General features: G+C 38.7%; 1 protein-coding gene across 22 annotated transcripts in view; it reads right to left on the reverse strand.

Moving 5' to 3' along the window:
- Positions 1 to 14,969, reverse strand: part of cacna1ba (calcium channel, voltage-dependent, N type, alpha 1B subunit, a) — an 83,002-nt gene that overhangs the window by 56,056 nt on the left and 11,977 nt on the right. For all 22 annotated transcript variants that reach the window (XM_028995644.1, XM_028995643.1, XM_028995642.1 and 19 more), the window contains exons 4-6: positions 5,132 to 5,223; positions 4,842 to 4,994; positions 4,382 to 4,569 (exon numbers count right to left, since the gene is read on the reverse strand). In XM_028995644.1, coding sequence (XP_028851477.1) covers positions 4,382 to 4,569; positions 4,842 to 4,994; positions 5,132 to 5,223 — 433 coding nt within the window. The remainder of the gene's footprint in view (positions 1 to 4,381; positions 4,570 to 4,841; positions 4,995 to 5,131; positions 5,224 to 14,969) is intronic.

A 14,969-nucleotide genomic window follows, 5' to 3' on the forward strand; every position in this document is an offset into this window, starting at 1 on the left:
CTTCAGTATGAATTTTCCATTCTTTTCAATTTTCAATTCCAGCAATCTCCCCAGTCCTCAAGAGAACTGAGCAACAAATGACAAGAATTTTAAAAATGTCACAAAGCACATAGAGACTAAAGGTCAGAAAAAGCAGCAGAGTGAACATGTATTGTTTTTGGTTAGTGATAAGTGTGCAGCCTCTTTAAACGTTGCATCGCATGAATGTTAAGTGGATGTGAACAGCATTCTAAAATGAGGAGGATCCACTCATGATCAACATCATACTGACTGATTAAACCTCCTACAGATTATATGATCAAGAGCCAGGCTTTTCATTTCTCTCTCAGGAGTGTAGAATATGAATGTCAGTGGACTAACAAGCCTGCACTTGAGCATGAGAGCCTCTCGTTCTGCTCCAGTTTTGACTCTCTTCTTGACCATCAACTTGAGCAGAGAAAGATTACAGCAGAGAGTGCTACTCCTCCGAGACCTCTTCAACACTGGTTATACAGACAACGTCAAACACACCACACAGCAGCACCCCTCTGTTCCTTTTACACATTCACATTGCAAGTACAGACTCATAAAAGGATCAGACAAATAAAAAACAAGTGCAAGTGATGTGGAGATTGGGATTAATTCACTTTAGATTTTTTCCTTTTTGAACTTGGCAAGGAAAGTTTTGTGGGTGGAAATAGGCTAGGTGCATTAGAATTGGGAGCTTGCACAGAAAAACATCCTTCTGGTGTAGGAGGTATGGAGACCACGATACATTGGCTCTACAAAGGGTTTCTCCATAATGTCCAAGCAAAAACAACAGGGTTACCTATGACCCCAAAGAGTAGGTGGTTCAGCACAGGTTCAAGGGTTAGGGTTACCTAGGCACCTGCTGGATGTTTGAAACACAAATTTGTCTCAACTGGTTGTCTCTGCTACAATAACAAGAAAATGATTTTTTTCAGTTTATATAATGTCAAATTATCCACATTTTTTTATGGTGTCACTATTATGTAGTGAGTAAATTCCCACATGCAAGGCAAGACAGACAGCGGGGAAGGAGAAAGAGTCTTAATGTAGATGATGGCAACCCCCATCCTGCTAACCACATTCCTGAAAAAATCAATGGCTTATTGGAAAACGGTGTCCACTAAACCTTACACTCAGACGGAGTGATTTCAAATGCTTATCAGCCATTTGTCTTGCTACCTTCATTCCCATTAGATCCATAAACAATGACTGTTATTCATCTGACAAACGGCTGCAGATTTCAGTAAATGTTTGTGATTATTTACTGGCCAGATAATCTTACAAGCCACACATAAATTATTCCCGTTTTATATAAAAGAAGCTCATAGCGGCATGTAAGGTGTCTCATGAATTAGCCAGAATAAGATACTTTGTTTAATTATGACTATATTTTTTATTTTCAAACCTCGATGTTTTAAGATGTTAAGTCTTATATTTGCCCACCTGAAAAAAAAAAAGCCTATGCTGTGCTCTAGAAGGCTTATTATATTACTCGTAGGAGTAAATCTGAGCTGACAGAAAGGAAACGAACACTGGCTCCATATTTTCCATGGAGCAATTCTGAACCAAACTTCTTGCGTCCGAAATAACTGGATTATCTCCCTGAGAGCGAAGGTCTGGCCAGCAGGCTGCAGGAACGTTCATTCCTCAGCCCCCCTCCTACCCTGCAGGGCTTGGCTCATTCTTCTTCATCAAGGTCCCTGGAGGCCCGACCAGCCTAACAACACTTACAGACCAAGTAGTGCCATTTCCAACAGGAAGGAGAAAAATGGATGAAAGCAAAACATCTAATGACATTCTTTGAAGGCCGGGAATGTCATTAAGTTATAATACACAATTATCAAGGAGAAGAGAGGATCTATATATCTCTATATACTTTTTTATGTATTTTAAAATGAGGGCTGCATTTTACCATGGAAACAGAAATATCTCATTTCAATTTAAGTACCACAGACGGGGACCCGTGACTCAGGTCTTGCCCCTGCACACATTCAAATATAATCCATTGCTGTGACTCCCCGGAACTATTTTTAAAACCTCTAACGAGAACCTGATCAATACTGCAATCAGCGCAGGATGCCAGATAGGACCGGTCACAGTACACTGCACTAGATAGCTTCTCATTGTAGTGACTCAACAATAAGGGAACTGTTTCCTGGCAACTCCTATTTAGCAGTGGGGTTGGGCTACTCCCTCATTGTTCACATGCTATAATGTGGAAAAGGGAGACTCCTATTCCTAATATCGCAACAATATATTAACTCTAAATACAAAATAAATTGTCATCTGTGGACACTAATGCATTTTAATGCATTTAAATAAAAAAACTAATAAACACAATGGCAGAGCAGAAATATATTAATGGGAAGAAACTATCAAATCTGTAACTATGAGCACCAATCTGCTTTTAAATCTGTATTTCTGCTCCATCTCCAGCTGTTTTCTGAATATGATTCATGGGTTTAGTGATGGAGAGTCCTGGGGACAGGAAACAAGATCCCTCTCACTTTTCCTACATTTCAATCTGAGACATGACAGTTTAGATCTTCTAAGACCTCAGGATACCAGGCAGTGAGATGTGCCTTGTAGGCAGTGGGGGCAGAGATACCTGTAGCTAATGATGAATTGCAGACAGACATAGCCCTCTTGTACAGACCCTAAATTCGGAATTAATGGATTAATATAACAGCACCATTAATCATGCTATTCTGGGCTCAGGAAAATGTACATACAAAACGTAAGGCACACACTTGCAAAACGGTCTTACAGTTGACTTGTTTTGCACATTTCTGCCGGTCACATCATGAACTCCAACATGCCTTAGGCTCGATTCAGAGACATTCAGCAAAACAAGTTAAACACAAGATGGAATTTATCACCGAAGAAGGCCTGTGGATATTCAAGCAATAGAGTTTAATTTCCAAAATGGTCAGGCCAAGGAAGACTCCAGACAAATCGACCCACAACTGCATTAATCCTAGCCTCCAGACAAGCCTCCACCTACACTGAGGCACAAATGCAAGTTTCCTCTCCCCATATTTGAATCCATGTGATGGTATTAGTAAAATTAGTTATTTTTGAAAGATATAATACAATATGAAAGTAACACTATAAATATAGTATGTATATATCTATTCACATTCGCTGCCCTGTTATAATAGACACAGCATTTGAAAGTGAAAGGGAATTGATTGTCACTTGTGATACACAGCAGCACAGCACACGGTGCACACAGTGAAATTTGTCCTCTGCACCTGCTGATTACGGGGCCACTTCCTTAACCGCTAGGCCCCCACTGCCCCAACAGTGGTGGGGTCACTACATTATTTACAGAACATTTATAAACAGTCATCAGACTATAGGACGAGTTGGTGGACACGGCTGGTGGGCTTCTCATCCTGCCAGCAGCAGAGCAGCAGCATGGCGCAGTGTCAGGGAGCACTAGGTGAAAAGCGGCTTAGCATAACATAGCAGCAGGGATTGGCATACACCTCTCCGTTATGTTTTGCTTGAGTAAGACAGCGTCTCAGAGAAGAAACGTGGGTGCTCATCAGCAGGCAATGCAACAGCATGAAGCATGTCATCAAAGTGCAACAAAGAGCCATTAGTATCCTCTTTGAGAGATATATATTTTAGAGGTGCAACAAGAAAGCAATTTAGTGAAATATATTGTGGTATTTCCTATGATCTTTCCTTTGGTATATAGTATTGATTCATCCAAAAAAACAAAAACTGAACTGAAAACGTTTTTAAATAATTTAAATTAAATTTAGGACACATCATCTGATTGCATTAAAATAAATCAGAATTAATCACAATGAATAATATCCTTGGCATTATAAACAAGCTAATGGTAAATGTAGACATTGTATAGTTGATTCTATCCTGACCCCACAGAGCCTCATACAAGTTGATACTTGGTCTTGATAAAGGTCTTATTGAGGGGAAAATGACCGGACAATACAAGAAGCAAAACAGAACCATGAAAAACATGGAAGGATTAAACTCTGGACAATTTGATTATTCCTTTTCTCAGATTAACAGAACTACATGCAGACCCTTAACGAGACCACTGTTTATCTACTAATAATCCTGATGAATATTTCATGAAATTACATAACCATTTCTTTTTTGCAGTATCCAACTGTAATTGTTGAAGAGGCAATTCCACCTAACAACTGGCTTGATGCAGTATAGCCAACTGTTAACACATTCATATGAGCACTCCTTTTCTAATGGAATAATCTGAAACAAGATGTTTAAGAATCGCCATGTAAGACATTTTTACATTATTTATGAAACTAAATATTAATTCATGCTCTGACTATAGCACTAACAAAACTGGCATGGATTCACGAAATCAGTGACTTACATTATACAAGATATCCACCCAGCCTTCCATTGTGATGCACTGAAAGACAGTCAGAATAGCAAACAGGATGTTGTCAAAGTTTGTGATGCCAAAGTTTGGGCCAATCCAGTACTCCCGGCACACAGTGCCATTAGGACAGGTCCGTGCCGGAAGTTCTGTCCCACAAGGAAAGTCTGCAGCTTGCTCATCTGTAGGTTAAATACAAAATCTGATAAAAAAAACTTTGTTCTCAAACAAATAAATAAATACTTTGCTTCTTTTTGTAACATAGTCTTTAAAATAGTCTTTTAAACAGATTCTTATTAACAGAAGAGTAGAGCACAAACATGTAATAAATGTACATTCATTTTAAGCAGAACAATTTTAAGCAAAAACAACATTGCAAGATAATTAATTTCTGAAAATATATTATTGAATATATTGCATCTCAGGCAGTGGCTATGTGTAGTGACCTGCATACCGGTATCAATCCTGAAGCATGTGCGGTGGAACTTTCCCATGTAGAAGTCCAGACCAATGATAGCAAACATTAGGATGGCAAAGAAGAGTAGCAGCCCAATCTGAAGCAGAGGCACCATGGCTTTCATAATGGACTTCAAGACCACCTGGAGACCTAGTCACAAGAACAAGTACTGCATTATAAATGCATTTCATTATGCGGCATGATTTATTTGTTCTCTTATTTGGACTCCAAACTAATTGCGTTGTGTTACACTGATTATCTAAAATAATTTTTTGTACAGAACTCACTTGGAATTCCGGACACTAGTTTGAGTGGTCGCAATACCCGCACCGCTCTCAGCGTCCTCAAGTCGAAGTCTGCACCAACCGTGGCAAGAATCCTGTTGGAAAAGGGCATCAAGCATGAGACTCTGTAAATGACAGTTTACAATTTTCACACAACAGGACGTTTTCAGTTACGAAATCAGGAATGCATTTTAATATCGAAAAGAAAACTTTCACCATATTGCAATGATTGCTGTGCAAGGATTCATCCATGCTTCTTGGCCTGGAAAAATCCTCATATAATTGCATACATTATTTCCTTTGCTTTTCTTCACCTCGTCTGTGCATGTTTACACTACACCTGCATAAGTGATAATCCTTTTTTATACCATACAGAGTGCTGCTTCTGAAGCAGGGTGATGTAGCTTAGTAGGCACTATTCCATTCAGTACAACACGTATACACGTATGTGTTTTGTTCTAATTGTCCTGAAATTGCCTTGGACTTTATATTCACATCTGATCCGATAAAAGGCTAATTTGCACATGTATTTCGCTAAGCTTTCTAACACATGATTCCTAAGCATTACATCGAATTTCCCATGTGGCTGCTTGCAGGGCAGGCTGCTGAAATGCATCTCTTCATCACACTGAGTAGCTATATCATCACTGCACTGCTGCTTTAAACATCTGACACTCCTTCACATTCAGAGGGCAGATGCTGGGTGTGGATAGAAGGGTCGACATTCAAGAATTCGTCTCCTTTTCTCTCAGCAATCCCTTTTCATACTGTTTTTTTCATGTATCATGTCTCTCATGCAATCACCACCATTCTAGTATTTCTGAACAGCTGACCTTGCCAAGAGGGACAGCAGAGAAAATTGCTGTTGAAGCTTTGCTTTGGCTCCACAAAAATGCTGGCTTTGTTAACATCATCTAACAGAAGGGATCTGGTTAAGTTCTGCACAGATGGAGACGCATTCTGTGAACATGTATGGGAGTGGGAGCATTGAGAGAGGATAAATAAAAAAAGGTTGCTATGAACAAGCGCATATCTGATGCCTGTGATTCTATGAGGACAAAGAGAACATCCTGACACACCAAAAGGACGTCCAGCTCTTCCAGAACTTGATACAAAAACCCTCTATAAACTAAAAAATGAGCAGCAGAACGGGTTGCAAAAAGATTCTGGGTCCAATATCCATGGTACCACATCTTTGTTGGTGTGTCATTATTTCTGCCACCCATAAGAAAAACTTTTTTTAAATAAAGTTTTAAATAGGAGGAGTATGCAGGTATTATTGACAGCTCTGACACACCCATCGCCATCTCCTGCCAGTTTTTTGGCCATTTTACAAATATGACAGCTATTCGATTAGCTTTAACACCACTTGATTTGATATTTTTCTGCAATATCTGCCAAATATTTCACCACAACATAACCTTAATGAGCTATGAGGTTACAACATCCTGGTAGTAGGTACTGTGAAATAAATTTGATTCATTGTGTGATCAATCTACAACTTTCCCAACCCCAGTGGTTGGGAAAAGCCTGGGTACAAGATGTAGATTTTGTGAAATGTATCAGTTTAATTTAAGGCTTTATCCTCTTTAGAACATTAATTAACATTGACCAAGAAAAAAAAACCTCCCAGTTGGTTAGAACAAAGTTGGTACTTGAAACACTTTCATCTCAGTCACTGCAACATGTCCGCTGTGATTTCTCTTGCAAACCAATGAAGTGCAATGGTGCAATGATTTCATTTTTACATTTAGCCCATGTTAATTCTCTATCTCTCCACAGCTCACTGGGACAGCAGGCTTCTCAGCAGTCTACTTAAAAGTGGCACTGAGGAAACTGAAATTCATATGCCATGAATTATGAAAATGTTATTAATTACTTAATTCATGCATTCCTTCATTGAGATACTTCTTTAATATTTTTATTCTATTTGCTATTACTCATAAAGTTGGTATAATTCTATATATTATATGGTTTTGCTGTCTTCCAGAATACATGAATACATGAAACTACTTGTGACTAATTGCTTTAAAAAAAGCGAACACACGTTTAGTTAAAGATGCATTTTATATCCACTGCACTCTGTACTGTCACCCCTATGAACAGGTTCGTCTGACATAAGGTACAAGGGTCAGTGATGTCCTTCGTGGTTGAGTTCACACACATAATGAAATATGTGAATGTGCAAAAAGTACCAGCAAAAATGAAGTAGCCTATGTACTACTTCTTTTTTTCAACATCCTTTCAGGGTGGTTTTTAGAGTTGTTTTTTTTATTATGTCTTCCACCAAGTAAAAAATCACACCAATGTAATTAACTTTGAGTGGATAACTGCCCATGCAGACCTGGTAACCAGACTCATCACCTCCAGGAGAAACGACTGCATCCAAAATGTTTCTGTTGCTAGAAATGTGGATGAATTAAGACAATCACACTGGATACATCCAAGATTTTTGTCCCTTTTTTTTAAGGCCTAAACTCTGTGACACTGATCTTGAGCATTAACAATCCCAATTCCTGGTCAGTAGAGCAAATTAATGTCATTAATTTCTGGAGGTCAGGCTGGCGTAATTTTTTTATTCCAATTCTGTTTTTTCTTGTAGTTGCATAAGAAGCAAGAGAATATTAAAATTACTGCCAATTACTGTCATTTAAATTAGTTTTTTGGACAATTTTTGACAAAATATCTTCATCAATGAACCTTTATAATGTGATGAAAATGATGCAACATAAATGCTGGTCATGTAACAATAACAATAACAAAATATATAATTTAGTATTGTTGATGAACAATAACAAGTCAAAATATGGTTTACAGAACAAAAAATTCCTCTCATCTAATTGCATTATTGTTATGCAGTTTCCTGTGTACAGATGACAAAAAGACAAAGCAACATTTCGACACACTTTCTTTACAATGAAGTGGAAAAGAAAACAGAATATGTGGTCAAAATCATAGGGAAAAATATGACAACTGGAATGGATGTAGAGTATAAGATAACAATAAGATAATAATATAACCTTGTGATTAAAAGTTTTTTTGTCTACTCTATTAGATTCTGGTTTAGAATTAAACATTTGCATTACTAAAACTAAAGACTAAAACGTTCACTGACTAAAACAGTTGTGGATAATTCTGAATAAAATAAGACTCAAATGCTCAGATCTTTAGTCAACTGAAACTTATTAACATGACTTGGGGTGCGAGGTGGAAGGGAGTTTATTTATAACAAAGGAAACAGGCATGATGGCCAAAAAAGGAAACACAAAAGGAACATCTAAACCTGAAGATGTGTGACAGTTGTCAGGAGCAAACAATTAAAACACTAATGTGGCAGCAATGTCCTGTTGCTGCTTACTCCTTTTAAGGAGTCCTGATCGCTCTTGCTTAATTGGTTTCAGCTGGGAGTAAACAGGACTCGGGCACATGAGGACCCGCTGTGTAAGCCCAGTGCCACTGGGTGTCAAACCTGACTAGACTATAATTAGTATGCATGTGACTAAGACTAATAAAACATAAAATTAATAAATAAATATTTATAGTCAATATAACCCAGACACCTCTACATACAATAGGATGAAAATGCGGGAAACAAGACATGCCCCCTCCCCTGAGTATTAGGGTTTCTAATGTCCACATGTCATGTCATGTTGTGCATGGCTGCCAACTTCCTGGCAAGTTCCAATCCCTTAGTGTGCACGTGCCATTCGGAAGAGTCCCCCTATCCTTAGTTTTTTCCCTTGAGTCTGTGTTCTGTGCTGAGGGTAAACTGTTTGTCCCTCTGTGCCATACAAGATCAAGCTTTACCCTGGAATGTCAGGTGTCTGGCTAGACTCCAGTAAACTGTGACATTCTCAAGATGTAGGACTTGGGTGCTAGTCAAGGTGCTAGTCAGTGTTTTGCAGTGACGATTCATTCGGAATCATATGGGACACCTTCAGTGCAAAGCGTGGTGGGTGTGTTTTGTTTGTTTGGATTTGTTGTTCCCAAAAAGAAACTGCATTAATTTTTACTGCACTACTCTGAGTCCTTCCTCCTTCGGATGTGACAGGAACATTTGTAGAAAAGAACAATGTGACCCCTTTGAACTGTATAATGGCTGATAAAACTGTTGCCCTCATGGAGAATACACAGACCCATGAAACGGAAACGTGCTGAGCAACCCCCTGAGGGTGAACAACATCTAGGTAAGAGTAGGCAGCCAAAATCACATGTCCTTCCTACAGCTTCATGTCTATTATAGTGAATGGAACAGAGACTCTTCATTAAACAGCTGATTACCTCACCAAAAAGCACAAAAGAAGGCTTGTAAGGGAACAGTGCTGAACATTGTGTCATCTGTGCTTTTTCTTATGAGTGCTACTCATGTTCTGATTATAAAATTTAACAGGCAATAAATTTGGAAATTAAAATTTTCCCATCAAGAAACAAGATGTTACAAAATTCCTAAGCATTACACCAAATTTCCCATGTGCCAAAACAGGGCATGTCAGTTTTTCTGACAGACAAAAGCTAAAGGCAGCCATAAAGACAGTTCCAGCTTTGTATGCCAAGGTCAGGCGTGGAGTAAAAGTGTTTAAAAGCTGTCATGATCTGGGTGTAGGGCAAACAGTAGGAAACACAGGCACGTCAAGGAGCAGCTACTAAAGCATCTATCTCTCACAGCTAGATGACTGTCTAATCCTAACAATACAACTCAGAGCAACTCAGACAGTGGACAGCAGCTCCTCACCATGAAAAAACTGCTTTCTAGAAGGTTTTTGACCCAAACAATAATGCTCCATGCATCACTTCAAGCAAAGAGTAAGTCATCTTTTTTTTGTTTTAATGTTCTAACAAATTCACAATTTGTTTGACACAGATAACAACTTGACTGCTGTTGCGCATATAATTAGCATCTCATTTTGCTGAGTGTCTGTATCGTAAACTTTTTGCACAGCAAATTGGTTTTGCCACATTTAGTTATGTTACAGCCTCATTCAAAAATTGATTAAATGCACGTTTTCCACACATTTCAACCCCATAATGACAAAGTGAAAAAAACTTTACTTGAGGTTTTGGCAAATTATTACAAATAAAAAAAATTAGATAACACATGTACAGCACATGTATTCAGAGCCTTTGCTCAGTACTTAGCTGATATACCTTTGGCAGCAATAACAGCCTCAGGTTTTTTTGAATATGTTGCCACATGCTTGGCACACCTATTCTTGGCCAGTTTGACCCATTCCTCAGCACCTCTGAAAGATGGGAAGTGTTGGCAGGTTTTCATCCAGGATGTCTCTATATGTTGCTGCAGTCATCTTTCCCTCTATCCTGACTAGTTTGCCTGTTCCCTGTTCCCCACAGCATGATGCTGCCACCACCATGCTTCACTGTTGGGATGGCATTGGCCTGGTGATGAGCGATGCCTGGTTTCCTCCAAATGCAGTCATCTTTCCCTCTATCCTGACTAGTTTGCCTGTTCCCTGTTCCCCACAGCATGATGCTGCCACCACCATGCTTCACTGTTGGGATGGCATTGGCCTGGTGATGAGCGGTGCCTGGTTTCCTCCAAATGAGTTTTGTTTCTCGAAATGTGCCATGTGCCTTTTACTAAGGAGTGGCTTCCATCTGGCCACTCTACCATACAGGCCTGATTGGTGGATTTCTGCAGACATGGTTGTTCTTCTAGAAGTTTCTCCTCTGTCCACTCTGGAGCTCTGACAGAGTGACCATCGAATTCTTGGTCACTTCCCTGACTAAGGCCCCTGTCGCCCAGTTTAGGTGGCAGGGCAGTTCTAGGTAGAGTCTTGGTGGTTTTGAACTTCTTAAACTCATTTCTATAACCTTCTCCAGATTTGTGCCTTTTCAAATCATGTAAAATCAAGTGCACTCCACAGATGGACTCCAACTAAGCTGCAGAAACATCTAAAGGATGATCAGGGGCTGTGAATAGTTATGTACCTGTGCTTTCTTTTTTTATTTTTAAATTTGCCAAAACCACAATCACTTTGTCATTTTGGGGTGTTGTATGTAGAAAAATTAATTTAATCCATTTTGGAATAAGATTGCAACAGAACAAAACGTGGGAAACATGATGTACTGTGAATTATTTCCGGATGCACTGTATATGCTTTTGCTTGTGTATTCCATACACTACATTGCAGTCATTGTGCTCATTTGTCAGTAAAAACAGCCAATATATAGCCAATATAGCCAAATGTTTACTATAGAAAGAACAAAAAGCACAGTTAGTTAACAATGAATTGTTGATGGATACTTTGATTTTGGCTTTATTTTCTCTTTTTATTGTAATTTTTGAGTTGGAATATACTATTCACAATTTGGTACTTTTGTGGCCAACTGTGGTTTGAACATAGTTTGCACATTATACCGCCTAAATGTTCAATAAAATGACTAGTGCTGTTGAAAGTAACTAAGTAGCTTTTACTCAAAATACATTTTAAATTAAGTGATTTTTTACTTTTACTCAAGTATATTTTTAGATGGGTACTTTTATTTTTTACTTTAGTAGAATTTAAGCAAAGTAATTACATTTTTGCAGTACTATTTGCACTGCTGATCCTGTATGTCACAGAGGGACACAAACAGTTTACCCTCAGCACAGAAGACATAACATACATTGTATTAGTAGTGACTTTTTTGCACTAGGGTATAGTACATGATAAATAGATACCACAACAAAGTACAGTATGTTAGCATCACATCACTGGGAGATATATACCATACATATCAATTTGGATGCAGAGTGAGTTGGAGTTTAGTGGTAGTGCAGTTCCGTGGTCAATTGCACCTTGTAGGAAGCAACACAGGAAGCGTGATCGCAGACGGAAAAAGTGGTCGGTAACATCTTAAGCAAACAACAATAAGAAGGGCAAGTCCAAAAGAGTGGTCGGGTCGAAGGCAGAAATGAGTTTGTACTTGATCGACCTCTATTCGCCCCACTATTGTACTGTCCGTGAAGCCCAGTTTGCGGGGTTGAGGTGGCCTTGGCGCCCTCTGATGGTGGCACACTGTTGTCACGGCTTTTTTAATATAGCAAATGTAACAAATGTAATGTAACAACCCTGATGTCAAACAATGATCAAATATTGATTAACGTAAACTGTTTATTTCAGCATTTCCTTGTTTTCATTAAACAACTAAGCAACATGCGGATTGTCATTATCCACAGCTGTTTAATATCCTAGATAATTGGGTCCCTCTGAAGTTAATAAAATACAATGACTAACAACATGTTTGAGAGGAAGTTTAAAATTTCATAAAAAAGAAAATAAAAACATAATTGAACTGTGAACAACAACCTCAAATGTCACATGAGCAATCTTGAGAGAGGCTACATTATTGTTTTTGTGTGGTGCTCATCACAGATTTATCAGAATTTGCCAAACATTTCATTAAACATGCATTAAAGCTCTGCTGTTATACTCTGCTGAACTGAGGTTCATTCACATCGTAATTGCAGGGCTGCGTTCCGAGCACAGCGCAACACAAACACGCGACAACAGGACAACCTACAACATGCAGCGACTCTCAATGTGCCCATGATGCACAACAATATAAATTAGATTTAACCCAAACACTGATATGCCACATGCATAGGGTTCACCCACTGACTGTGAGACAAAGATAATATGGCACAGGAATAGGTATAAAGTCTGCAAAGCGGGTTGAAGGAACCTTGATTATTAGATCTTTAATGTAGAGACATTTCATTCTGCAGCCACAGAACTTTATCAATCTCAGATTGATAAAATGAAGTGGATGCAGAATGAAACGTCTCTACATTAAAGAAAGAAATTCCAGTTGCCATGACTCAACTTTCAGACAAATTCAGCTGGATAACTGAGAATCTTCACAGACTTGATTATAAGATTATTAGATATATGTTACCACTTTTTGTGTTTTTATATTCCTAGCAACTGAGACTGCTCAGTTTTGACTTGATTTGATAATTGTCTCTAACACTTATTACATTCTCACAGCTGATTCAGATGTGCAAATGACCAACAAAAAATTAGCTTATTTCATTTATTAGTTTATTTACCAACAAATCAGGATGGTAGTAGCCTAGTGATTTAGAAGCTCTACTATGAAACAGAAGACCACAAAGTCACAAGTTCAAAACCACTTACTAGCATTGTGTCCCTGAACAAGACTATTAACCCTGAGTTTTTCCATAGGGACTGTCACTGTAACTACTGATTGTAAGCCGCTGAGGTAATGGGCGTCTGATTAATGTTGTAGAGTTGAAATATAATCAAATTTCACTCATATACAGACAATACAGGTGTACCACTGTCACCATGATTCACTATGAGTCACAGTTATGTTCATATGGTGATTACATTAGTTAAGTACATCCATTATAAAATAACAATGAAAAAATGTTACCAAATTTTAGCTTTTGAACTGATTCAGGATGCACAAACCTATAGCAAAATAGTACAGATGGAAACTCATTTAAAGTGAGGGATTTCAAAAACCAGAACAGACATCTCCACTGTAGGAGACCATTGGCCAGGTCAGATTTCTTGTTATAAATGTATAACCTGTGTGTATAGAGATCCTCCATTATGCCACAGTTAGTCACCTGACAAAGAGAGCGTGCTTAATTCCTTCTATGTCATTAATGCAACAACTAGTGTTGAATCTGAGCCAAGTGTCCAAGTGGAAGACGAAAACCTGCTTACCAGCATGAAGTAATATAAGTGAGGCCTGGATCTAGCAAAGCTTATAATAAATAAAAGGTCTTTGTTTTCTTTAACAGGACTCTGACAAAAGGTGAGCGATTGATTTTCTACTTGGCCGGGGCATGCGCTCTATTTCAAAAAAGACTCCAGATGGCTGAGGGTCTGAGCGTCTTCCTCTAATACAGTTTATTGTGAGAACTGGGGAGGGGGAACTCAATGCAGACACATCACCATAGAAACAAAGGTGGCTCCTCCGATCTCATTAGAATACAGCGGTGGAGAGGAATGGGTTGTGGGAGCAGGGGAGCGAGAGTGAACAATGGGAGAGAAAGGAGGCACCTCTGTAAAAGCATGTTAGATCGCCCCCGTTCAATAACAAGAGACGGCCTTCAGCAGCCTAATGTTGCTGCGTTTGTGGGGAAATCTGAGTTGAGGTCGGATTGTATTATGACTGGGACAAAAAAAAAATCTATACACCAATATATTGTTATAGTTCCTTTGGCAAAACATTATGGATATTTCAGTATCTAGTTTCAAAGCATTGATGTAAAAATAATTGAATAATAATGTACGTGAGCAACTTTTTTACATTTTTATAGCACAAACAGGTAGGAGTTTGTAGCACTGTTTAAAAAAAATCCTTCAGTTATACACATTCCATGAGTCGTGAACTGAGAACTGTCCTGCAATACACAGAAGAGTAAAAATCATCACTACTGCAATACTTGTTGTTATGGACAACATATTGATATTTCATTGCATCGATTCTCTCCTATTCTCACCTCTAGGTTGCATTTACACATAGGAAGGAACCAAACCACAGGAAGTAATAATATGCAGACCATGTTTGGCAACAGATATGGAGGAAACATCATCTATAGGCATCTAAAACAAATCAACACATTTATTGGGCCTGGACACCTCCCTCTGCAACTGGATCTTGGACATCCGGACTGAGAGACTTCAGTCTGTCCTGATGGGGAACAGCATCTCCAGCTGCTCAGTCCAATGCTGTTGAAGCTGCTGACCTATGACGATGCAGCAATGCACAGCTCCAACCACATCAAGTTTGCCGACTCAACCATGAACAATGTCTCACCATCAAGAACGATGAGTCAGATTTCTGAATGTGGACAAAGCGAAAG

The sequence above is a fragment of the Denticeps clupeoides genome, chromosome 11, assembly GCF_900700375.1.
Source record: "Denticeps clupeoides chromosome 11, fDenClu1.1, whole genome shotgun sequence".
NCBI classification, from domain to species: Eukaryota; Metazoa; Chordata; class Actinopteri; order Clupeiformes; family Denticipitidae; genus Denticeps; species Denticeps clupeoides.